Raw genomic sequence first — 24,796 nt, forward strand, 5'->3', positions numbered from 1 at the left:
GGGACACGGCCGGGTCCCGGGGGCCGCGATGCCTGTGGGGTCGTGGTCCTGGTCCCCCCCTGAGGGTGGCTTTGCCGGGCACCATCCTGCAAACTGGGATCGAGCCACTGGTGTCCCCTGGGGCTGGGCATCATCCTGCAAACCGGGACTGAGCCCCCGGTGTCCCCTGGTCTGGGCACCATCCTTCAAACTGGGACCGAGCCACTGGTGTCCCCTGGGCTGGGCACCATCCTGCAATCTGGGACTGAGCTCCCAGCATCACTCGGGCACTGGGTACCACTTTCCAGGGACAGTGTCCCTTGTCCCCAACTTGGGCATCCCAGTCCCATGGGACCAAAGCCGTCCATAAGTGGGGGATGGCAGGGGCTGGACTGGGGGCTGCTGGAGAGCACCCATGGGTGCTCAACCCATAGCAGCCCCCCAACAGTCGCCCCCCCCCCCCCAAGCCAGCTTGTGAAAGAGCCCCAAAAAAAAAAAAAATCCCCCAGTGACTCATTTTGGGCCAACAGCCAGAGAAAGCAGAAGCAGGGGGAGGTCAGGGGGGGCATCTGGCTCCTGTCCCCCCCCCAGGGCAAGAAAAGGGGTGAAGGAATCTGAGGGTGATATTAACCCTTTTGTTCCAGGAACACATCCGCTTTCTACTTAATAATAACGTGATTTAATGAAAAAGAGCAAAAAAAAAAACCAACAAAAAACCCCATTTGGGTTTCTATTCCTGGCTCTGGTTTCTATTTAAGCAGAATGGGGGGGTCTGGAGCTGTGTGTGTGTCCCCTGCCTCAGTTTCCCCTTCCACATGGCAGCTGTGTGCACAGTCCAGCCTGCCTGGAGTCGCTGTCACCTCTGCTTGCCTGGCTGGGAATATATTGAATTTCGGGCTCTCGGGGGGGAGCTGAGCATCCAACCCTGGGAGGGATCTGGCCCCTGCGGGGCTCTGCTCCAACAGGAGCGCGAGGGAAATCTTCTGCCTCAGTCGGGGTTTATTTTTTCATCCCGTGGAAGAGATGCTGGAGGAAAAGGGGAATTATTGAGGTTGAAAGATGTCACTGGGGTGATAGTGGCCACCAGTGCACTGAAAGGCATCAGGGCTCAGCCAGTGTGCGAAGCCCAGTGCTGTCAGCTGCTGGAAAAGGAAAAGAAGGAAAAGGAGAAGGAAACAGAAAAGGAGAAGGAGGAGAAGGAGGAAAAGGAGAAGGCAATGGAGGAAAAGGAAAAGAAGAATTAGAAGAAAGAAAAGGAGAAGGAGAAAAAGGAAAAGGAGAAGGAAAAAAAGAGCCAAAAAATGAAAGCCCAGCTGCTGAGGTGGCGCTGGATTCAGCAGCACTGGCGGCACCTGCATCCCTTTGGGGCACAAACTGCGGCGACAGGGTTCGTTAACTCATGAGGGTCTGGGGGGGCTTTGAGGTTGCAGGAATCGCCAGCACCCTCCTCCCATGGGTTAATCCCATCGAGTGCTGGTATAGAAGTGTAGCTCTATTCTGAATCCTGACGCTATAAATTATGAATATAAAGCCGTCAAATAGCTCCTGGATTTAATTACCCCATGATTAACCGATGTAATCACCGGGAAAACAGCCTCCTCGAGGAGCACACGTGAGCTGAGCCCCCCCCCAGCACCGGGGAGATGCTGTGCCCACACTGGCACAGGGGGTTTATTATTCACGAGGCAAGAACCACCTTGATTTAGGGGAGCAGCTAGAGCCGGCTGCTTTTGGGTGCTGCTGCAGCACCCTGGGTGCTGGGGGGGACACAAGCACACTTTGGGTGCCCCCCATCGAGAGGAGGCTGGCGGCTGCGAAAGGAGGTGCCAGCCACAGTGCCGATATTTTACACCCCAACCCTCTGCCAAAGCAGTGGCACAGCTGAACACCAACCTAACCGCAAAGATCTTTCCAGGGACAATTAATTAGTGGGGCACTAATAAGGCTTAATGACCTCACCTGGGGTGTCCCAACACCCACGGGACCTATTTAAGCTCAGCCCAGCCACAGAGCCTGTTGCTGCTCATCCCAGCCAAGGCTGCGCATGGATGTGCATGAACTGGGATGCATAAATTCACGGGGATGTGCACCTAGACAAGCGCCTGTGACCATAAAGGACCATATATCTGCAGAGGGATGCCCAGGGACCCCTATAGACAGACCCACGCACGTGGTTTTGGCAGGGGTGCAAGGCGGGGGGGGGGAGCAGCACCTTTGGGTGAACACGACCTTTTTCTCCCATCCTGAAAATACCCGAGGGTGGGATGCGACCCGGACGGGGCGAAGCATCCCCTTTTCGGCACCTCCATCTCACGGCACATCCTGCGCGGGCCGGGGCAGCGCTCAGCCCCTTCCTGCCCGCGGGGGAGGAAGAGCGAGGGCTGCGAAGAAGGCTGCGAAGGTGCTTGGTGGAGGAGCTTGAGCCCAGCCGTCCACCTTTTCTCTGCATGGAGGTGGCCCCATGGCTTTTCTCCGGCGCCTTTTTGGCTTTTCGGAAAAGAAGAAGCCGCCGAGGCAGTACGAGCACGTTAAGCGGGATGTCGACCCCGAGGAGGCCTGGCAGGTGCTGGGCGAGCTGGGCGATGGCGCCTTCGGCAAGGTCTTTAAGGTAGGAGGGCACTTCAAAACGCCGCTGGTGCCCCAAGGGTTTTTGCAAATGCTTTTTTTTTTTTTTTTCTGGTGCTGCCTCGCATCGTGCAGTTTCCGGCACGCAAGAAGCTAAAAAACCTCTAAACAGCCCCAAATTTCTAGCAGAAGATTCCAGGGTCCTCACCCGGTGCTGGCTCAGCCCATCCCCAACCTTTGGCACGGGGAGAGCCACCGGCTCCTGGAGTCGGCCCGTTTGCCGGTGGGTGTTTGCCTCCTTGCTTGGTGTGAGGGTGTTGAGACAGGGATGTTTTTCTCTGAAACCACGGTGCAGAGCCTGAGCGCGACAGGAAACCCAAATTCGCCGCTCACCAGACCCACAGCAGCAGCCGCCTTCCGGCACTGGGGCCAGTGGCACACAGTAGTGATGGGCCCTGGCCCTGGTTGGGCTCGTCCTGGCCAAACCCATCCCCTTTTCTCTCTTTTTGGTGTTTTCGGGGCAGGCGAACGCCTCGGCATTGCTCGCAGGATGGGACCCCCAAAAAAGGTCCTTGGGGTGGGGTTTGCTGAGCCCCCACGTGCCGGCGCTCGCTGTGGCTGTGCCCGCGGGAACTATATTGCATCCGCGGGAGGACGTAGCTTGCAGGAGGGTTTTTGGATACAGTGGGATTCTCCGAGACCCGCACACAGGGTGGCACGGCCACGCTGGGACCACCTGCACGTCAGCCCCGTGCATGGGGTGGCCGCGCATCCCTCTCCTTCCTGGCTCTGGTGACAGTGGGGTCCCCATGTCTGTCCCCAGCATTTGGCTTGGCAGCACCGAGCAGCCGGAGAGGGATGTGATGGGTCCAAGCTTCCCCCTCTCTGAAAATTTTGGGGCTGCTCCTTTTGTACCCCACGAGCCCCCACGAAACCTCTCCCCCCCAGGCGCAGAACAAGGTGACGGGGGTGTTGGCGGCTGCCAAGGTGATCGACACCCCGAGTGAGGAGGAACTGGAGGACTATGTGGTGGAGATCGAGATCTTGGCTTGTTGTGACCACCCCAACATCACCAAGCTGCTGGATGCGCTCTACTGGAATGGGCGGCTCTGGGTGAGCTACGGAGGGTGCTGACCCCCCCCCCCCCACCCCACCAACCAGGGTCCCACCGGCATCTTGGGGCTGGGGGACTCGGTCTGGCGTTTGGAGACCAGGGTGGGAAACATCTCCCTGCAGATCCTGGTGGAGTTTTGTCCTGGAGGGGCCGTGGATGCAGCGATTTTGGGTAAATAAATGTTTTTTTTTCTGGCTGGCACGCAGTTGTCGGAGGGTTTGGGATGGGATTGCCAAATTTCATGGCGTGGAAGGGAGTCCTGGGCTTGTGCAGCATCTCCAGGAGGGAGGATGGGTTGGGGTGCATCTTCCTCCAGGTACCCCCCGGGTTTGTGGGGGGTGCTGGGCAAGAGGCATCACTAGCGGTGGGGTTCATTTGCGCTAACGGCAGAGCTGGAGAAAGGGTTGACGGAGGAGCAGATCCGAGTGGCTTGCAAGCAGCTGCTGCTGGCACTGCAATACCTGCACGGCTGCAAGATCATCCACAGGGACGTGAAGGCTGGCAACATCCTGCTCACCCTCGATGGGGACGTCAAGCTGGGTGAGTCCCCGGGGCATCGGGGTGCCGCATGGCAGAGGGAGGCCAGGAGTGAAGTCCCGGGGATGCTTTGCCCCAAGGATCCTCTCTTACGGCTGCTCTCTGCTCTGCAGCCGATTTTGGTGTCTCGGCCAAAAATTCCAGCACTGTCCAGCGCCGGGTGTCCTTCATCGGTACCCCGTACTGGTAGGTGTGGGGCAGAAATCCATGGGGCTGGTGGGATTTGAGAGTGCAGGCAGGTGGGATGGGGGAGCCCAGACGTCCCGTTCCTCCTGTGGATGCTCTCAACCAGCTCCTTGACACTAGGAGCATCTCGAGGAACTGGATTTTTCCTTCTCCCGCTAACTCCAGCTCCAGGGTGGGCTTCCCAGTAGCATGAGACTATGTATGGGGAGGACACGTGGGGTGCTGGTGGGTGCAAGCCCTCCTGGGGTAGCGCTGGAAGAGCTGGGGTCGAATCTTGCGCCTGTAGGGTTGTCTCTGGAGGGGATGGCACCTGGGTTTGGTTTCAGGGGGAGATACCACCCCCCGGCCCAGGGCAAGCTGGAGCTCTTCCCCTCTCTCCCATGCACAGGATGGCCCCAGAGGTGGTACAGTGTGAGACGTCCAAGGAGAGCCCCTACAGCTACAAGGCTGACATCTGGTCACTGGGCATCACGCTGATCGAGATGGCGGAGATGGAGCCCCCCTACCACGAGCTGAACCCGCTCCGGGTGCTGCTGAAGATCGCCAAGTCCCAGCCACCCAGCTTGCGTCACCCCAAGAGGTGGTGAGTCCCCGTGTGGAGATGTCACCCCATATCAGTGACGGTGGAAGTTGTCCCATGGGGCAGCTCCTGCTCGAAGCCATGTCTGGGCAGCTGGCACGGGCTCTTAGACCATAAGTGATGCTGGTTGTGACTCCTTCAAGCCCAGCTCCAGAAGTGGCACCGCAGGTTTCCCATCGCGCCGCCTTTGCCCACAGAAGGTGACACTGGTGGGCAGCACGGGGGTAGGGACCTCCTGCTAAGGTGCTAGCAGAGCCTGAGTGTCCCTAGCATCACCCCACGGTCTGTGGGGTCCACAGTGGGGGTGACAGGAACCATCCCACAGGTCTGAAGACTTCAAGGACTTCCTGAGGAAATCCTTGGAGAAGAGCCCCGAGGCGCGGTGGTCAGCCAGCCAGCTCCTGCAGGTGGGTAGCATCCATCGCCACCTGCTCAGGGTGGTGGGACCCATCCCTGCTGCTGGCCCCGCTCACCTCCCTTGCTCCCACCCAGCACCCCTTCGTGGCGGGCATCTCCGACAAGCGGCCGCTCCGGGAGCTGGTGGCTGAAGCCCGGGCTGACGTGCTGGAGGAAGAGGATGAGGAGGAAAGTCCAGTCCCCTTGGTGCGTGAGTAGCGGCTGGCTGGGGTGCGAGATCCCTCCAACCCTTTCCACAAGCTCGTTGAGCCTCACCTCTTCCCCTGTTGTCCACCCCACAGCCTGGGCAGGAGCATGGAGAGTCCTCCTGCCCCCCAACCCTGGGGGGTCCCCTGGATGATCAGCCCCCGGACTCTGCAGGGAGAGTCGGTGAGGAGCCAGGCATTCCATCTGACGTCCAGGTGGTGGCAGAGCCAAGGACCAAGAAAGCATCTGACTTCTTGAAGCAAAGGAGGAGGAGGTCCTTGCTCGAGCCCGTGGGCTCCATGAGGCTCACTGCAAAGAGGCCGTCCGAGTTTCTGAAGCTGATGCGGCGCAGGTCGTTTTTTGGAGGGATGAAGTCCCAAGAAACACTTAAGGAGCAGCACAGGGCAGAGCTGAGTGGGTTGGAGATCATGGCACTGGATGCTCCTCAAGGGACACCAGTCCCAGCAGAGGCAGGAGAAGTTCAAGGGTGTAAAGAAGAGACTAGCCCTCTGGGGACCCCCTGCAACGTGGCTGAGCTCCCCTCAGGGCCACAGCGGGCAGGAGACCTTGCTGAACCACAAGAGCTGAAGGTAGAGCAGGTTGGACCCAAGGCGGACCCCCAGGAGGAAAACCACCGTGCCGATGCATCACCGGTGGCTGAAACGCTCGCAGAGGGACAGCTTGCAGCCCAACCCAGCCCCGTTTCAACCCCCAAAAGCGATACAAAAAAGGAGTTAAGCAGAGACCCTACTTGGAACTCACTGGCCCTGCCTGCACCCGTGGATGGGGGCTGGCACAGAGGCTTGGCTGTGGGGCAGCTGGTGGCAGCCCTGGACCTGTGGACCAAAACCCAGAGCTTCAACTCGCTGGCAGAGCATCGGCACCAGGTTACTCGGTCATTGCTAAACCTGAAGGTTGAGGTTGGCTCCACTGGGGCTGAAGATTGCCTTGGGAAGGATGGTGGTGGAGCAGGGAGGGCACCTGTGGGACCTGAGGGTGCTGGAGAGGCTGAGGAGACGGAGCTGGTGGAGGAGAGGGTGCCACGGGGTGAAGAATCGCTGACACCCAGTGTGACAGAGGAGGTAGTGGGGGGGTCGGATGTTCTCAAGGGGTGGCAGGAGCCTCCGGCCGGTCTGGGAGAGGCCGGAGAGAGGAACAATGGGGAGAGAAACTCAGGTGTGCGGGAGCCCAACGCTGACCCCCTGGACCTGGTTGAGCAGGAGGTGGGAAGGAATGAGGAGGAAGCCACAGACAATGCTGAGACTAGGGTGGAAACTTCTCCTGAGGAAGCCCTGGTGGCAGCAGCATTGAATTTGGAAGAGGATGTTGTAGAAGGGTGTTTGACTGGAGACCATAACCCAGTGGGAGATGCAGCCGGCCTGGGGGAGGTGATGCTGGCGGGAGAGGAACCGGAGGCAGCCTCTGCAGCATGTGTGGGAGAGGGACCTGCAAGTGAGGAGGCCCAAAATTCAGCAGAGGATTCACCCCCTGTGGAGATCCTGGGGCCTGTTGAAGAAGAAACAGAAGAGAAAGCGGAAAGCAGCACCAGATACAACCAGCCAGGAGCTGCTCATGGGAATGGCTGGAAAGGAGAAGATGGAAATGATGGAGAGCTTGGAGAAGATGGGGTGCAGGTTGCTCCAGCACCTGAAGGGCCATCAAGGGATGGAGCTGGAGACGAGATGGGTGGCTTGGAGGGTCATGGAGCAGTGCCAGAGCCCCAGGAGGGCCTTGGTGGACATCCAAAGGCCACAAAGACCGTGAGCTTTGGTGCTGCCCTTGTCCGCACCTCTTCCCAGGCACGGGCCGTGTGGGAAGCAGGGAACCCACCAGATCCACCTGTCATGTCAAAGCAAGGAGAGGAGCCATCCCCTGTGGAAAACCCCGCAGATGTACAAGGTCCAAGTACCCTCCCTGCAGCAGCGCAGCCTTTCCCCTCTGCCAGGGAAGCCCAGCAGGTAAGAAGCTTGCAGGTAACATGGCCACGTGAGCCTGCCCCCCTCCTTACGTGGGCTCCCATGTTGGGTTTACGTAGTTTTGGGCCGTCTGAGCTCAAACTGTTGCTTCCTGTTGCACAGGAACCTGCCTCGCTCCAAAGGACCGTGAAGAAAACCCGCAGGTTTGTGGTAGACGGGGAGGAGGTGAGTGTGACGACCGCCAGGACCGTCGGCAAGGCTGAGGCGAGGGATGAGATGGTGCGCTCGGCTCGGTGAGTGATGCCGGTAGTGGAGGGGCCACTAGGCATCTTCCACCTGTTTCTGGCCGAGGAGGACCAGGAGGAAAGGGGAGAAGGTGTGGGATGGAGGATGGGTCTGAGTGTCTCTGTGCAAAGTACAAGTGCTTGACCTCCAGGCTTGGAAAACCCATCTGCCTCCCTGGCTGGGGTCTACTCCAGCAGGAAAGCATGAGCAAACCCTTCCCTGCATCCTCAGAGCTGTGCACTAGGGACACATGAGGAGCCAAAACATCACCCAGCCCCATATCTGGTGTGTCCAGCAGCCAGCTTGAGGAGAGAGAGGAAGATCTTCTCCCATAAGCTCTCACATCACCCAAGGAGAGTAGGAAAGGATGAAGGGGGAGATGGAGGGCCAGCGACATCGGCTGAGCTTGGGACCGTGGCCACCACGGACCCAACCGGCATCCCATCTTCCTTCTTGCCGGAGAAATTCTCTGTGACGTTGCACCAGGGCTGAGCTTCTCCCTTCCTTTAGCCACCTAGAAGTCAGCCATCCTGAGAGCAAGAGGGGCCACCTTCAACCCCCTCTCACCCTGATTCCCCAAACCTTTAGGCGCCAGGAGCTCCGCGAGCTGCGAGTGCTGCAGAAGGAAGAGCAGCGAGCTCAGAGCCAGCTGGAGCAGAAGTTTCACCAGCAGCGGGAGCAGATGTTTCGTCACATTGAGCAGGAGATGACGGTAACCGGACCATCATCCCTTGGTGCCGTGATATGTTTGGAGAGGGACATGTGCAAGGGGGTGCTGGGGTCCCGCTGGGGGAGATGCCAGTGTCTGGGGGGGGGGGGGGGATTGGTTTCTTTGGTGGCCACTTCTGGTCCCTGCAGCCCCATTAACCATATCTGCGTGGCAGAGCAAGAAAGACTTTTATGACCGGGAGATGGAGAGCTTGGAGCGGCGCTACCAGCAGCTGAAGGAGCGCCAGGAGCTCCAGTACACGGTGAGGCTGCAAGATGAGGCCAAGCGCCTCAAGTCCCTCCAGGAGAAGAACTGCAGGAGGAGGATGGAAGAGCTGAAGGGTGACGGGAGAGAGGTGAGGGTCTGGGAGCAGCGCTGGCTTCCCTGGCTATGTCACCAGGAGGCTGGGGACCGTCTTCCCTGGGTGCTGGGACCAAGTCCCTCCATTGCTCACCGCAGGAGCAGCGGTTCCTGCAGCAGCAGCAGGAGGAACTCAATGCAGCCCTGCAGAAGGTCGTCCAGGAGCACAAGAAGAAGATGACATCCATCGACTGGGAGTGCATCAACAAGATCCACAGCCTCAGGAGAGGTGCACACCAGGCTGGGAGGAGGAAGAGGATGGAGGGTTCTTGGGGAGGGGAGCAGGGGGTCTGGCTGGGGGTTTTTTGGAGGTGGTCATCGTGCTGCGGTCTTGCCCGGCAGCCCGTGAGTCAGTGGTGTGGAACATGGAGCAAGGGCACCTGCAGGAGAAGTACCAGCTCTTTAGGCAGCAGGTGAAGGAGCAGCACGCGCTGCAGAGGCAGCAGCTCCGCAAACGCCACGAGAAGGTGAGGTGGGAAGCGCTGGCGATGCTCCCCCAGCCCTGCAGGCTCCTGACCGCTCTCCTGGCTCCCTCTCCTGTCTCACCCTCCTGCCCCTTTCCCAGGAGACAGAGAGGATGAACCGCTTCCACCAGCTCTTGCTGGAGGACCTGAAGAGCCAGCAGGCGCAGGAGCAGGCTCAGCTGCTGAAAAGCCAGCGCTGTGATGCCAAAATCCGCCTGGCCCTCTTCAAGGACAACCTGAAGATCCAGGAGGCTAATGGGGCCAAGCAGAGGGAGAGGGCCAAGCAGGTACAAGGACCTGTCCGGGGCCAACGAGGTTCCCCAGCACAAAGTATGGGAAAAGTCCCCGCAAACTGTAAGCCGTGGCTTTTAGGGAAGGGGAGGGTGACGCGGGCTGTCCCCCACCGCAGTTCGTGCAGCAGGAGGAGAGGCGGCAGCGAGCAGAGGCGCAACAGCAGCAGGAGCAGCAGGCGCAGCAGCTGCAGCAGCTGCAACAGCAGCAGGCCGAGAGCCTGGCAGAGCTGGAGCAGGTGCAGGTACCGGGGACCACTGCAAAACTGTCCACCCCAGGGGCTTCCCACACCCCTGCTACCTCTCCTCGAGCACCTTCCTTCCCGTTTCCACCTTCCCTCTCCCAGAGCGAGAAGATGCACCTCTTGGCAGAGCAGGAGAGGAGGCAGCTGGGGCAGCTGGACCAGGAGCACGTCATGGAGCTCAGCGAGTGGAAGCAACGGCTGGCTGCCCGCAAGGAGGTGAGTGGTCCTGCAGCCCGAAGCATCCCCCCTCCCCATCTTGGCCCAGCTCAAGGGATGCAACGGAGGGCTGCCCTCCCCGCTGCAAGCCCCTGCAACGTGGGGCACGGGATGTGGCAGCGCTGCTTCTCTCCTCCAGATGCTGGAAGAAGAACTGGGGAACTCGCTGCCGGTGCAGCGGCGAGGAGGGCTGCACGGTGCCCACAGCACCAACAGGATCATCCGCTTCTTCCACCTCCCCTCCTGACACTATGCCACAGATTACTGGGGAGAGGCAGGCAGCTGCCTGGTGACCAGTCCCAGGGCTCTTCTGGGAGATGGGACTGAAGGATCTCAAAGGCAAGGTGAGAGGCAGCTGCCCTGGGGGTGATGAGCCCTGGGGCCAGGCAGGACATGGTACGGACCCTGGGGGTGGCAGACGAGGGTGTGTTCAAGCCTACCCTCGCTGTGCTGGAGGGGCTGAGGTGAAGCAGGCAGTGCCACCTCACATCGCCCCAGAAGTCCCTCGGGGAAGTCTCCCCCGCTGGTCTCAAAGCTGTGGATACAAGGTGGGGGCTGCTGGCGCTTCCTGTGAGGACCTCCCCTCAGCTGAATTGCAACTCAAGGAAATACATCCTTTCTTGAAGAAAGTCCCTGTTTGTGACTATTTTATTTAAAACCCCTCACCTTGTGCCCCACCAGCACGTCCTGTGCCCCCAACCTGCCCCCTCAGGCCAGCTCTCAGGGAGGGGGGGTTCTGTGCCCAGCCTCTGACCCAGAGATGCCCACAGGGGCACAGTTGACAGCACAGGGACAGCACTGGAGTCAGGTCTAGGCTCCCCCACCCTGCACAGAGCTGTTCTCTACCCACCTCGTCAAGGGCCCTGAGGGCATTAATAAGCCCCAATGGCCTTGACCAGCCTCACCAGGGGCCTTGACCGGCACCCATGGCCTAGGAGCTCCACCGAAGCTCAGCTGAAGGGCTTCAGTCCCTGCCTGAGCTGCATTGAGAGTGCTGCTCTCCCTGCCTCATCGCCTCAGACCCGATCCTGACCTGCAGACGGACTTCCTGGCTTCATCTTGGACCTGCCTCAGCACCATGCACTTGCGTGGTGATCTCAACTCTTGGTTGAACCTGGCCACCATCTCCAGGTTGGTCCTGCTCACATTGTTCAGGTACTGGAGGACTGGGTCCTGGCTGGTGATGCTCCGGCCGTGCGATCCCCTGTGACTTCTGGTTTGCCTTTCTTTAGGGAGCCACCCTGCTCTTGCTGCTCCCTGACACTCATGTGTTGTTGTTTTAACCTCTCTCCTGTTTTGGAGACTCCTCCTTCCCCATCTCAAAGGCCCATCAACAAAGCCTGTAGCAATTTATTATCTTTAAGCTCAGTATAAAAAGTCAATAATTTCAGGGGATGAACAGGACTACAGGAGGAACTGGAGACACGAGTAACAGTCAGTCCACGTACTGGGAATTACAGACAGACAGTGAGTGACACACAGAGGGACCTTTTGCTAGCAGGCACTGGCAGTTCACAGTGAGATGGAGGAACTCTGCTACCCAGACACAGGAAAGAGCCGATGGATCGAAGATGGCAGGAGCCAGGCAGGCTGAGCTGCAACTGTCCATCTGTACAGGTCCTACGTTTGAGTAGGACATCCTTGATTTAGAAGTCTTTGTGAAGTGCAGAGACCAGTGGGATTTCTCAGCAACGGTGCTGGGACAAGAAAAATCTGCCACTGATGAGAGAGTCCAGAGCGAGCACTGGCCAGCTGGGAAGTTGAGCTCTGTCCTGTGGGTCAGCCCCGGTGGTCTGCTCCGCACAGGGCTCAGTTGCCTTGCTTCACTAGGACATCAGACAAGTCCTCTGTGCCCTCCAGCTTCAGATTCTGGGAATATAAAAGAAAAGCTAAGTTTGACAAAGCCAGACTCTTCCCCTCAGAGTCTGAAGGCCTGGCATAAAAAAACCCACGCACGATGATGGTTCAGAACAACCTCAGCCCCTTCTGTCACCAGTAACACACGCAAGACCAAGGCTTCCCATCGGCTGTTGCTTTGGAGTCTGGAACTCTCACAATCTTAGAACAACACTGAGCAACAGGAGCTCACCTCTCTGCTGCCAGACCCAAGGACAAGGAAGGACAGGCAGCAGTTAGGCTGGAAATGCTACGAGTACTTAACCACGGGCTGTCATTCCCAGCACATTAGCCTGATTTATGTTCACTATAAGCATGAAACGGGGACTTAAGTTGAGAAGTCCTGATGTAGCAAGAAAATGGCCCTGCTCCTGGCACTTTTCACTGCGCGTTTCGCCCGCTGCTCCTGCCACGTCTCCTGTGTGCATGCTACACTTACCTTCTCATTTGCCAAATGCAAGAGGCAGGCGAAGGCTAAGGGGACAGACAGATTGTTAGCCATCACAGAAGGCAGCCTACAAAACAGAAGGGAGGAAGTTAGGATGGCCAGAGCCTACTGAAACCCAGCGGATGGAGTGTGTCTGCAAGGACCAGGTTGTGAAAGATTAGCTCTTCCCCAGGGATCTGGTTTTCTCTACCTTTCCCCTCCCACTAGCACAGAATTTGCCAAGCTGAATGCAACCCGTAGCTCCCAGAGAGCAAGAGAAGAGATTTTTTTTTCCCCATCAGGGTTCAGTTAGCAGGTTGTAATATAGACACAGAGGGGTCAGCATTTGCCCAAGCTCAGCTGAAGTCTGTCCCCCAGCTGCAGTCCAACCTTTTTTAGGGCCTCTCTACCTGTGAAGCAGTTCCTTTGTAATGCTGCTGAAGACCTTCTCTCCTGCTACCATGGATGTGTCCTCCTCTTTCTCTGCATCTTCCATCTATTTAGCAAAAAGACAGACACTGCTGAGATGGACTTTGCTCCCCAGTATTCAGCCTTGTGTTCAGAGAAAAAACCACTGCAAGTTACACTCAGTCTGTCCTTATCAACCATCCCATGGGAGCAAAACTACTAGAAAGGAATTGCTGCTAAACCTGACCAAGACTGTCTCTGCAGGGGTTAAGCACAGTCCCGGGCCTATTGAGGTATCTGGCTCCCCCTGCACTCACCTCAGCCACTCTTTCTTTCTTCTCTCCTTTAGACAAGATGTCCCACATGTTTTTCTTTAACCTCTTCATGTCCATTTTCTTGGCTGTCTTTGCATACTGAATTGCTATCTTATTGACCTGAGGAAAAGAAGTCCAGGGTTAGTTGAGAGCAGCTGAGCAGAAGCAGCAGCACTATCCTCACTTAGGGCCACAGGAACAATCAAAACATGGTTCTTGGGAACAATGGTAAATGCTATCTCACTACTAAACCTTTGATTTTTAATTCCCTCCTCTTACACAAGGGTTCATCTGGGAATAAAGTGTCCAGTAGCAAACCCAGGAGAATCCTGCACCAGGGAAACTGCCATCTCAGGACTTCTAACCACCTGAGGTGTTGAGAGGCTTTGCTCCAGACCTGCCCAAGTGAGCAGTTCACAGCTTGGCGACAACATGAGCCCTTACCTTCTGGGGCTCAGCAATGAGGTTCAGCTCTCCATACATTGTGACATCGACATTGCTGACAACCGTGTGGAGCTCAGCGTCTTGACCCTCAGGGTGGCTGGTAAGGTTGAAGTCCCCTGTCTGGCCCATTAATTGAATGGGGTCATTATCATCATCGCTGTCTGCAGCCTGATCAAGAAGAGATACAGCAGTGAGGCTACCCAGAGACATCTTTGAGGAGCCAGAGTTGTCCTGCACCGAGATAACAAGAGCACCCGCCTCTCAGGAGAGTGGTGATACCTGTCCACCTTCCCCATGGAACATGTTCTTATTTAGCCTCTCCCCATAGCGCTTAGGCTGGTCTAAGGCTAAACTCAAGGGAGATTTAGAGCACAGAGTATCAAAAGACTGTTCTACACAGAAAGGTAACAGAGATGAGGGCTCTCCTGCCAGCGTGGGACCAGACTTGTCACAAACACAGTCAGGAGGCAGTGCTGGCCTGGCAGAAAGCTAAAGCTTTAGGAGAAATCTACTTCAGTGGGAGCTCGAAACAGCTGGGAGCAAACTTCACTGTGTAGAGATGACAGAAGAGGTAAGCAATGGCATTTACTCCTGCTTTAGGGCACAGGTCTGTGGAAAAGGCTGGAACAGAGTTTCTGCAGCAAACTGACTGGCAAACACCAAAGGCAGAGTTTAGTTGATTTCATTAAGGGTGAGGGGACAGCAGTGTGCACAGAGGCTTGTACAGCTTCATCATAATCTGCAGCTCCTATTCTTTTTCAGTAGTAATTAATTCCAGACACAGATTCTTCCTAAATTACTCCCATCACATATCAAGTATAAGCAACAGAAAGAAATCTTGTTCCAGTTACCTGCAATGCAGGGCAGAAATTGGAGGTGTCATTGGGGTTGTTGTAATCGTATTCGCCGATGTCATCTTCGTGATCCAATGAGCTGTCCAGCTCAGACGTCCTGCAGAGCTACAGAGACAAGACCAGGGATCAGGAAAGAAAAAACTCTAAATACTTCCCCAAGCAACACCTGCGCCTTGTTCCTTCATCGCCTTCTTTTCCCAGCCTGCTAGCTCTTCCTCCTCCTCCTCACATGCCAGCCCTCCAGCAAGCCCCTTGTAAAGCACAACAGCTAAGCACAGCCACTTCGGCATCCACAAGTGGGGCACTTCAGCGAGAGACATGCTGGCCCGTCTCCAGCCCTAAGGAGCATCCCGAAGCACTTCAAGCATTTGGTGAAGAGCGGTTTTGTTCATGGAATCATTGCCAACAGGCTTTTAGAGAAGACTCTTACCTTAACAGCTGGTTTGAGGAACAGCTGGAGAATGTTGTTAGGGTCATAGTTGAAGTCTGCGGGAAGCGTGGTGCTCTTCACATTCTGGCTTTCCAGAATGGATTTGGCTAGAGTTACAGATGCCTGGGAAAGGTAATAAATGCCATTACCCATGAGCTATGCGCTACTTGGAAGATTAATGCACAAGTAAGTGTTTTGAACACAGGTCTTCGTCTGAAAGGTGGCAAGTTCTGAGATGCCTCTGAAGAGGAGTTCCACACTGGTCCAGTCAGTGCAACCAGTGGCTTCTGTGCAGCACCCTGTGACACAGAGCTGGAGCTGCAGGGTCTCTTTGACTGACAGCGTATAAGCCAGGAAGAATCCACCCTGATTCTCTACCCCAAGGTTGGTAAAAATCTCTATTTGTAATGTGATCTGGAGTCAGAAGACCCTGCACCAAGGAACATACATGATGTTGGGTTTACAGAGCCAGTTTCACAGGAGCATATGAACCATTTGCAGATGACAGTTCCAAGACACACTGATATGGCAAAAGAGAGAGCAGAGAGGCAGAACCTCAGCACGTACCTTGGTCTTACGGAAATATGCCTCAAAGTCAATATCCTCATCAAAGTTGATTTCAAACGCTTTCTTTGCACTTCTTTTCTTAGTCTCTTTTTCAGAGTCAGCATCTGCTGCAGAAAGCAAGAAACTGTCAGTGCTTTGTCACAGAGTAAGGACAACAAGCTCACTCCTAACTTGAGCATCTGCTCCACACAGAAAGGTCACCTACAAGGACTTTTCCCTTTGTTACAGGAAAGCAATAGCTGTTTTTCTAAGCTTCATGTTTTAAAGGGATCATTATCTTTTTATAGAAGCAGAAAGTGTAATTTAATCTTCAGGTTTTATGCAGAAGGTGGGAAACAACACCAGGAGCTGTATTAGTGCTAGTATCTCTTATTGCTGCAGTGAGAGACACCCCCTCAACTTTGAACATCATTAACAAACCCAAACAATAGAGAATATGTTAGACACCAAAGGATCTGCATGTGACTGAGAGCCTTCCTGGTGTCTGAAGTCAGTGCTGTTTCCCATCTGGCTAGAAAAGAGCCATGCAGGCTCGTCCCATTCTTTACTGTCCCTACTTTACAACTCAGGTGGCACCCATCTCCAAAGGTAAGCAGGACCTGGCAGTAGCTGCATCTGTAGCATATGAGCCGCTGTCTCTAAATATGTACCTTTGTGTCGAGGTTTGAAACGCCAGTGCTCTGGGCCAGCCCACATTGACAGAGTTCGGGGACTGAAGTAGGAGTATTCCCCTGGTTTCATGGAGAGATGAAGGCACATGGTCCCGATGTCTCCCTCTCCAAAAGGAACCACATCAGTTCTGGAAAGAGCACACATGCTGCTCAGTGAAATCATTCCTTTGGCACACACCAGGCCTGAGCGTGCATTTAATAACCAGATCAGCTCCGTACAGACATCACCCACTCCCTCTGCCGGCATGAGTGCAGGACTCTGGCTCTTTAATGAGTGAACGGTACTGTGGGTGCTGCATTGTCTGGAGTCCATGAGGCTGCTGCAAACACAGAGTTGGATTTGCCAAAGGGCAGGCTGGAAACTGGGCAGGAGAGTGAGTAGGCAAGCAATCACTCTGGGGAAAGGTGACCATAGGAAAAGGTCCTCTTGGAGGGTAGAGGTACTATTGTAAGGCACTCCTGGACGTACCCAAAACTTCAGCAGAAAGCAAGCTATAGGCAGATGGGAAATGTCTACGCAGCAAATTAAAGATTCCTCAGAGAGCTGCCAGAAGTTGTCGCTTGCTATCAAAGCAAAGCTATAGATTTTCAGTAACTACTTACCTCTTGCTCTGGCAGAGTGTCCCACAGGAGTTGAGGTTTTCTCTGAATTCCCCTATCTTGTCTGCTTCTGTAGTCCTGGGGGAGTCAGAATTGAAGTTGTCATCTGGCAGGGTGGGAACAGAGTCTTCCACGTCACTGTCTGTCTCTGCATTGATATTGAACACTTGGTCGCTCTTCTTAAATTTTTCCAACAGGGCTGACACTGACTGTAGGAGAAGAAAGTGCTCAGGAAAAAAATTTGCAGGATATCAGCAGCCCTGCAGCGCAAACTGCCCCATGTATCTGGGAGATTGCTTTGGAGGTGAGCACAGAATACAGCTCAAGTATCCCACCTGGCACAGAGCTAACAAACATACCTCATCATGGGATTCAGCATCCCACTTTGTAAACTGGAAACCAGCCAGCGAAGAGCAGATGGGGCGTTTTTCAATGCACTGTGCTAGCAGGGCTAGAGACAAGGAGAGCAAGGGGGAGAGATTAGATATAGGATGAAGCAACCAGCACCTAAAACAAGTGCTAGGCACTAAATCATTCTTAAAGCCACATATATAGGCAGCCCTTCTTCCATGTAGGGTGGTGCAGGGCTCACTGCAAAAGCAGTCAGGCTCATTTCTCAGCAGAAAGGGAGAGTTCACTTGCTACCCTAACTCGAGGGTGGGCATAACGCTGGGAATCGTATCAGAGCAGTGGGGTTGGGTAGTATGTACAGGCTCAAAACACTCTTAAGAAGGTCAGTCCTTAACCTGGAGCACACTAATCTCAACCGGTGCACGGCTCAGACCACGTATACTTGCTGTGTGACAGATCTGCCAGAGGTTAAGTTACACGTAGTGATCTAAAACCTACAAAGGTCCTGTTTATCCAGCAACCAGTCTCAATTCGATCAGGCTCAGAGCAATGGAGCCACAGGGTAGCCAAGTGAAGAAAGTGAAGAAAAGCACAATTCAAGCTGGCTGAGACTAAAATGAGCATGCTTAGGAGATGAAAAGGATCGAAAAGTCTGGATGGGCCCCTTTGCTTAGCAGTTACCGGCACTCACACTTCAAATCCGTCACTTTCACAGGATCAGAGTTTGGCAGCGTGAGCGTCTCTGAAGAAGGGAGAGGCACGATCTTTGAGTCAAAGAGGAGCTCACTGTGGCAGCTTTGGGTACGCAGCCCGGTGAGGAAAATGCCAGCTGTGCTGCATTCATCAAAAGATGCAGCTGTTTTCTGGAACATGGGATCAACCTACAGGTACAGAATGAAGCAGAGAATCAAGGAATGGAGTAGATGGAGGGGGTGAAGCAGGGCTCTGCAGGAGACTTTGAAGCACAGATCCGAAGGGACAATGACCCACGCATCTTTTTCAGCGAGGAGAGAGCTCTCACAGCTGCCTCATGCAGGAGGAATATACGTGACTAGGAACATTCTTGATATAATAGCAGAATTCACAGATGTGCATGTGAATGTTAGAGTCCATGAAAGGAATGCACAATAAGGAAAACAATAGAAACGAGAAAGATGAGGCGACATCTCCTTTCCTCCACTAGAACGCAGCTGCTACAGCAGCCCCCCTCCACCCACCTCACATCTGCGATTAGCCTCCGACACATTGATGTTACTCAAGTTCTTCTCAATGGTTTTGAATAAGTGCTTTTTCTTTGTCTGAACTCTCTTGACAGCCTCAGGAACTGCACTGTCTTCTAAAAGGAAAAGAACAAGTTACACTTAGAAAACTTGCTAAAATACCCTGCGGAGAGATAGCACAACTTTTACTTCAGTTTGTAGGACAAATGTGCAAAAACCCAGTGGGCATGAAGTTACCCAATTAGGTATCTATTAGCATGAACCACCAATGTTTTATTGACTGGATGCTGCATTTCTTATTATTGACTCTATTTTATCTTAACAGCACATTTTCGTTTCAAAGCAAAGGACGGCAAAGAGGAGGCCGGTTCGTTTTTAATGTTTCAGATTAGGCCACCTTTGGTTTGCATTCAAATCTGATGGGCCAAATTGTTGAATACAGGATTGAGCAACAGGTTCAGGTTCTCATCTCAACCCTCCCTGCTCAAGTACCCAGGCAAACTAATTCAGGATTTCCCAGCCCTTGAAAATGAAGTTAGTGGTACACTCCTAGATGTACAAAGTGCTTCGAAATTCATGGGTGTTATGTAAGTACACTGACATCTGTCTTACAGGAAGAGCTTAACAGAAAATGAGTGAATGGCACACCTCCTTCCGGGCTGTCTGCATTTTTTGTAGGTAAGTCCTTGCCTAAGCCTCCAAGAACTTTGTATGTATCTGCATGGACCACATCCACACGCACGGCGTAAATCTTCGCACTGGCATCAAGCGTGCCAGCTGCTATCTGACAGGAGGAACAAAGGATGCAATTTTTAGTTAGAAAGGAAAGAGTCTCATCTAGGAGATGCAAACATAGAAGGCAAGCTGCAGACTCAAATTTCCGAATGCTCTGTATTACAAGCAAAATTGTGAACAACTGGAAAAGGATTTATTCCAAAACCTACTGGAGACCTAGGTGCACAGCAGGGGTCAAGATGTGTCTTCTGAGGCAGAGCCTACAGTTTGCTTTGTCAGGTATTTTGGAAGGGATCACACAGAAAAATACTTAAAAAAATCGCCAAGATTAAGCAATGTGGAGAAGCAGAAAGGTGCAGATTTGCATCTCCCAAGAGACCTCTCTCCTCCATGCCTTCTTTTGGGTCACCCTCTTGGTATCATTCTATTTTCTCAAATTACTAAGTCGAAAGACTACCGACTGAAAACCTGTGCAGTTTCCCATCCCTTCCTCAGTTCTATCAACCATGAGACAGCTAGCTCAGGGGTTCCTTGAGGATGCATTCAAAAACCCTGCCATTTGTTCATTCACCCAATAATTCAGTTCTCCCTCCTAGCATCAGTCAACTATTATAGCGAATAAGTCTTTGCCCTGGCACATTCTTATTCTGATCCATCCTGGATCAAAATTAGACCAGGAGTTAGCCACACTAACTTCCTTTCTCTTTCAGCCTTGTTTTGTCACTAGTTGTAACACCCATTATTTACCTCAGAAGCCTCACAAGTCTTACTTTTAAACAAGCTCTCCTTCTGAAGGACCATAGCTGAAAGAATTCAGCCTTTAATTTCTATGGTACAAAAGGATTCAACACTGTAAGCTTCTGCGAAAAGTGACTGTGCTGCCTCTACCAGGTATTTTTAGTGCAAGTAACAAGCTCAGTTACCTTCAGCGTTATTTGAGGTTTGTTATTGGCTAAACCTTAGGCTAAATGCCAGTTAGAGACAAAGCACCACCATAACTAGGCAGCGATTCTTCTCACCTTGAAGTCGGTCGGTTCGGAGCCCTTCTGTTTCAGGATCTCAGTCATATAGTCTATCAGGTGTAAGCCAAAGGCATTCTTCATGGTGATTTTCTGAAACAAAGCACAGCTCGGAACTGATCACCTGGCAAATGACACCTGTCCAAACTGTCTAAACCCTCACGTCATGGAGGTATTTACAGCAGGACCGAGGGGATACGGTCCGTGCCACGTCCTACTTTGTTACTGCAGGGAAGGCAGCAACAGAAGCCCAGATCCGGCCACGGCTTGGATCAGGAACGTGGCTCAGAGGGCTTGGAAGAAGAAGAATCGCGTAGCCAAGGCTCAAGTAGTTTTAAAATCCCTCCCGGCCTTGCAACCGCTGCCAGACAGAGGTGATGTGAGAGGGGCCGGGATCAGGAGCCCTCCCCGAGGTGTCCGACTCACGTTCTCGGTGGAGAGCTTGATGCAGGTGCTGTAGTGATCCGAGATCTGAGCGTTGGTCCACTGGGGGAGGGCCGGCAGCCATTCCTCCGTCTGCCTGGGGGAAAGACGGTGATTTGGGGACCCTCCTCCTCCGCGTACCTCCCTCCCCCCCTCCAACCCCCTCTCCCCCCAAAAAAACCCAAAAACCTCCTCAGACCGAGCCCACCCGTACCTGGGCGCGGGTGAGGCGAGGCCCAGCGGCGAGTCGGTGCTGCCGAGCTGGAAGTCGGCGGCCCTCGAGCGCCGGCGTTGCCGCCTCTCCCGTTCATCGTCGTTACCGGGGCATTCGGCCAACACGGGGGTGCCGGTGCTGCCGAGGGACCGCGGGGCTGGGGAGGCGGCCGGGGCCCGGCGGGGTGTCGGGGCGCTCATCCTCACGGCGGGGTCGGGGACGGGCCTCGCCGCCTCAGGCCCGCCACCCGCCCCCGCCCCGCCTACTCCTCGCCTTCTGGCCAATCGGCGCGCGGCTCGGATGGCGGGCCACCAATCGGGCGCGGAGCTCTCCGCCCCGTCGGGTTTGAATCGCCGCGCCAGGGCGCATGCGCTGGGCGCAACGGCTGCGGCGGGGGCGGGGCGCGGCGCGGCGCCTCAGTCCGCCGCCGGACGCCGGTGGGGGAGGTCGTGCTGACCGCGGCTCCTGTCAGGGCTCGGCTACCCGCGGGCTGGTCGCTTTACCGCCTCGCTGGCCCCGGGTTGCGCTCTGAAGGGTGCTGTCTGTCGGTGGTGGTGGTGCCCGGGCCCCTCTCGCAGCGGCGGAGCGGCGGTTAGCCGCTGGTAAAGCCCGTCTCGGAGGAAGAAGAGTCGCTAGAACCGACCTGCTTAGGTACTGACCGCCCTCACCCCCAGCCGCTGTCCGGCTTTCGCTGGTCCCCACGATCATTGGCTCCTCCGTGCCCCCCTCCTGTTCCCCGCCTCCCCCCCCCCCCTCCCCGGAGGCCTCCGTTTGTTTCTCGTTGTCCCCCGGAGCCCCTGTCTGTGTGGAAGTGTCCCCGGGGCTGTCTGCCTGACCCTTCAGTTTGCTCTGTAGGCCTCCCAGAGCACTCCAGGTGCCTTCTGGCAGTCCTTCAACTGCTCTGTGCTCTGTGTTCTTCAGAGCCCCCCTGTGTTTGTTTCTGCCCACTCCATGGCCCTCCAGGTGTTTTTTGGTGTGTCCTATAAGCCCTCGGTGTGCCCTGAAGCCCTCCCCAGCGTTTTGTGGGTTTCTGGGTACATCAGAGGGTTGGCAGGGGGTCTTTAGGCTTTACAGTCTCAGGCTGGGCAGCATCCAGCAGCTCAGATGTCAGCCCCATACGGTGGGGGCTAGCAGATGGCTCAGGGCATCTCCCCTGGTTTCGGAGCTGGAGTCCTCCATCCTGCCCAATACAGCATTCTTCCTCCCAGACTGGCCCAGGAAGAATGTTCCGTGCTGGAGACAGAGAGACTGGTAAGTAAGGAGCCGGTAGTGCTTCCTAAAACCAATCCCTTCTGTTCTTGGTTTGACCCAAGGCAGCCTGTGTTGGTGTGCAGGACCCCGTGAAGACAGGAAGGCTCCCTCATATCTCCACCTCAGCTTTTCACCTGTGTCCCCAGTTCTCAGAAGATGAAGCTAGGTTATCTGTAGCGCTTTGGTTTCCCTGCACTTACTAGCAGGAAACGTTTGCTGGGGAAAGCTGTTGCTCCTCAAATTTCCTTTTCCCAGCAAAGCCATGGCCTGGTGCGCCTGATTCCAGCAGTCCTGCCTGCGGGACAGCGCCTGGGCTGTGGGCAGAGGAAACGGGCTCCTTGGTTTAGTATGGAGAGCAGTCTGGTCTGAGGGCTATGTGCCTGAGGCAAGGCTGCATGAGGGGGGAAATAAAGCTGCATCTTTTATTTTTTGTAGCATGTCCTGCGCTGTAGAAGTGTTAGCAGAAAGTTAGATGGCCTGGACCTGCGACCTCCTCCACCATCATCCTGACCCTATGGCTGATGGGAAGAGCAGCTTCTTCTCCAGTGCCACCACCTGGACGAGAAGCTTTTCCAGCCCTACCAGGCCAGCATTCCTAGCCGTCATCCCCCTCAGGAGGGTGAAGCAGCAGCTGCCCCAATCCTTCTTGGGGGATTTAGGTACTGGGGACTGCGATGTTGCTGCAGTTTGACGTCTGAGTTCTTCCAGACTGCAAAGTGTTCTTCCAGCCTGAACCACTGGATGGAGCAGGAGGAAAGGATGTGGTTTGATTTCAGCTACATTCCTCAAGATGCTGTGTTCCCTGCTGGGCCAAGCCTGGCAGCAGTCCCCCTGCTCCCCTCACAGAGTGGTCAACGGATCGCTGTGCCATCAGCTAGTTCCCGCACTGACTCCAGGCACCCCAAAAATGGCAAAAGAATACACTTCTGGAGACCGGCATCTACTCGTAAGCACAGCTCAAGGACCTTGGAGGCCCAGGGCACTTCTAAAAGCCACGAGGGACTAAGTGGCTTGGGGGGGTATGTGTGGGGGGTGGTGTGCAAAAACCCTGTAGGGCTTTTTTGTCCCCAAATAACTCGGGGTCTGAGCACAGAGGTCTGGCCCCTTCCCTCAGCTGCTCCGGTTGGGCCAGACTAAAACGGAGAAGCTGTAAAACCCAGGTTATGCTTTGTGATATGTCCTCCTGTGAGCAAAAGCCTCATAACAAAGCCTTTAATGGATGTCGTAAACAAATCAGTATCTCCAGCTATACATACGAAATGAAGGAGGCTGAAGGAGCTATGAAGGTTTATAATGTCCAAATAAATTACTCCTGCTGTGGCAGTAGCAGTGTGTGGAGCGTTTGATTATTCCCAGCCATTAGTGATGCTGGCAAGGACAGAAATATTCATGCTCTGTATTTAACTGGAAATTAAGAGAATGTATCATTTGGTGACACGAGCTTTTACAAATGGCTGCTCCCCCTTCGGTCAGCTCCCCAACTAATAAATCACTGGCAAGACTTTGGGAAACTTGATTTACAACTCAGACCTGCCAGTGGGTGTTTGTTGGAGGATGTGTTCCCGAAAATCCCCCGGCAGACGGAGGCATGCTGGGATTCTCCTGCTCTTGGAGGGAATGCTGGAGGCTCATTTAAGGTTTGCTTTGGGAGCTGGGAAGAGTGACTTACGATGGAAAGCCGGCTGTCCGCCCACCAGGCAGCAACTGCTGCCTGCTGCGCTCCTGGTACTTTTCCACCTGCCTGCCTGTGCAGTGCCAGGGCTGTGGGGAGTTTTGGGGTGACACTGAACACGGAGGAGGTCTCAGCTGCAAGCAAGCGCTGGAGGGGAGTGGGAAGTTTGGGAGAAGAGTAGGAAGGCGGGGAGTGGTCCTGCGTGACTGCCGCAGCTGCCGTGACCGACTTGAAACCTTGTCAGTCACATCCATGGGACTGCGGAGCTGCTTGGGAGGTCCCGGGGGTGGGATGCGCTGACCGCTCCGGACCCACAACATGCGTAGCATAGCAACAGGGATCTTCCCCAGCTGCAAGGCTAAAAATAGAGGTGGGGACTGTCAAACTCTCAGCCTTCTGGGGTTACTGGGACCTCTGCACCCCATCCCCCCGCGAGCATCAGACCTCGGCTTGAGTTGGTGGGCGCTCGCCCGCTGCGATGGGGCTGCTGGAGGTTTGGTTCTTGTGTGGGTCTGGGTCATTTCTGCATGTACCCACATCCCCAAGCATCTGGGGACCCTACTGCAGTGGCTGAAACTGTTGATGCCACACAAGTGGGGTCTCTTGTTGAAATGGTGCACCCCTCTATAAATGACCTGTAAACTAAAGATTATCTGGTAATTTCCATGTGCTGGAGCAGACGATACAGGAGCATTTATTAACCCACTGGTACTATTCTTATGCAAACAACTGTAGCTCATCTCAATAATAAAAGGCAATTTAATACCTGCTCAGCTGCTGACAGTGGCTAGGAGGGGGCTTGGTTTTGGTGTTCAGCGTAGATCCTTTTTGCAGACAGACACCCTAGGGTCAGCCTCTCTGTCTGATTTTTCTTTCCAGAGCGTGCTGTCTGCTTTCAGCCTTGCTTGTTATTGCTGCAGAGCTACTTTTGGTCATGCTTGTACCTCAGGGCACAAGGAAGAGGTTGAAACCTCAGAAGAGGTAAATGGTTTGATTTCCCTAAGGTCTTATTAGGAAGGCCCATTCCTGAGCAGCCTTCCCACACCCTGGCTCAGCGCTATGTCTGCAAAGGCTATAACACAGATTGCGCTAACACAGCTTGGATTTTTTTTTTTTTCCCTTAGCGTGGCTCTGAGCGGGGAGGCCCTGGAGGAGGCTGGCGTGCGAAGGACCATCCCACAGGGTTTCAGAGCTCAGGACGGCCCCACTGACTTCTCCCTTTGCAGATACCTGGCTCGTTTGCAATGAGCA

General features: G+C 54.8%; 2 protein-coding genes across 4 annotated transcripts; one reads left to right on the forward strand and one right to left on the reverse strand.

Moving 5' to 3' along the window:
* The first annotated feature begins 74 nt into the window (after window positions 1-74).
* LOC142038316 (STE20-like serine/threonine-protein kinase) lies at window positions 75-10,655 on the forward strand. The gene is made up of 18 exons (XM_075043651.1): window positions 75-2,587; window positions 3,493-3,657; window positions 3,781-3,829; window positions 4,049-4,198; window positions 4,309-4,381; window positions 4,770-4,964; window positions 5,287-5,368; window positions 5,454-5,564; window positions 5,660-7,522; window positions 7,643-7,773; window positions 8,354-8,477; window positions 8,650-8,829; window positions 8,934-9,063; window positions 9,177-9,301; window positions 9,400-9,585; window positions 9,708-9,833; window positions 9,936-10,049; window positions 10,189-10,655. Exons 1-18 carry the CDS (start codon window positions 2,441-2,443, stop codon window positions 10,294-10,296), a joined length of 4,059 nt encoding a protein of 1,352 aa, XP_074899752.1. The 5' UTR covers window positions 75-2,440; the 3' UTR covers window positions 10,297-10,655.
* A 599-nt stretch (window positions 10,656-11,254) lies between these two features.
* Window positions 11,255-20,830, reverse strand: NCAPH (non-SMC condensin I complex subunit H). Of its 3 annotated transcripts, none has more exons than XM_075042132.1 (17): window positions 20,623-20,830; window positions 20,412-20,505; window positions 19,986-20,078; window positions 18,880-19,015; window positions 18,229-18,347; window positions 17,703-17,892; window positions 17,020-17,111; window positions 16,664-16,869; window positions 16,040-16,188; window positions 15,390-15,493; window positions 14,823-14,945; window positions 14,390-14,497; window positions 13,539-13,706; window positions 13,098-13,214; window positions 12,783-12,868; window positions 12,385-12,460; window positions 11,255-11,918 (listed from the first exon to the last, which is right to left on the reverse strand). In XM_075042132.1, the coding sequence occupies exons 1-17, from the start codon at window positions 20,820-20,822 to the stop codon at window positions 11,859-11,861; spliced, it is 2,121 nt and encodes a 706-aa protein (XP_074898233.1). In that variant the 5' UTR covers window positions 20,823-20,830; the 3' UTR covers window positions 11,255-11,858. The 3 variants fall into 3 exon arrangements, with proteins under 3 accessions (XP_074898233.1, XP_074898232.1, XP_074898231.1); XM_075042131.1 differs by having other exon boundaries at window positions 11,256-11,918; window positions 15,390-15,496; window positions 18,229-18,344; window positions 20,623-20,829; XM_075042130.1 differs by having other exon boundaries at window positions 11,257-11,918; window positions 15,390-15,496; window positions 20,623-20,829.
* Window positions 20,831-24,796: the final 3,966 nt, after the last annotated feature.

This window comes from Buteo buteo, chromosome 12, assembly GCF_964188355.1.
Source record: "Buteo buteo chromosome 12, bButBut1.hap1.1, whole genome shotgun sequence".
NCBI classification, from domain to species: Eukaryota; Metazoa; Chordata; class Aves; order Accipitriformes; family Accipitridae; genus Buteo; species Buteo buteo.

What these genes read in the sequence shown, in the direction of transcription:
- LOC142038316 (XM_075043651.1), top strand. Translation starts at nt 2,441, where the DNA reads ATGGCTTTTCTCCGGCGCCTTTTTGGCTTTTCGGAAAAGAAGAAGCCG. An exon ending in TTCATCGGTACCCCGTACTG is followed by an intron (nt 4,382 to 4,769) that starts GTAGGTGTGGGG and finishes TCCCATGCACAG; the next exon opens with GATGGCCCCAGAGGTGGTAC. An exon ending in TTGCGTCACCCCAAGAGGTG is followed by an intron (nt 4,965 to 5,286) that starts GTGAGTCCCCGT and finishes ACCATCCCACAG; the next exon opens with GTCTGAAGACTTCAAGGACT.
- NCAPH (XM_075042130.1), bottom strand. Translation starts at nt 20,822, where the DNA reads ATGAGCGCCCCGACACCCCGCCGGGCCCCGGCCGCCTCCCCAGCCCCG. An exon ending in TTTCAAACCTCGACACAAAG is followed by an intron (nt 15,497 to 16,039) that starts GTACATATTTAG and finishes TGCTTTCTGCAG; the next exon opens with CAGATGCTGACTCTGAAAAA. An exon ending in ATTTCTGCCCTGCATTGCAG is followed by an intron (nt 13,707 to 14,389) that starts GTAACTGGAACA and finishes CTTCTTGATCAG; the next exon opens with GCTGCAGACAGCGATGATGA.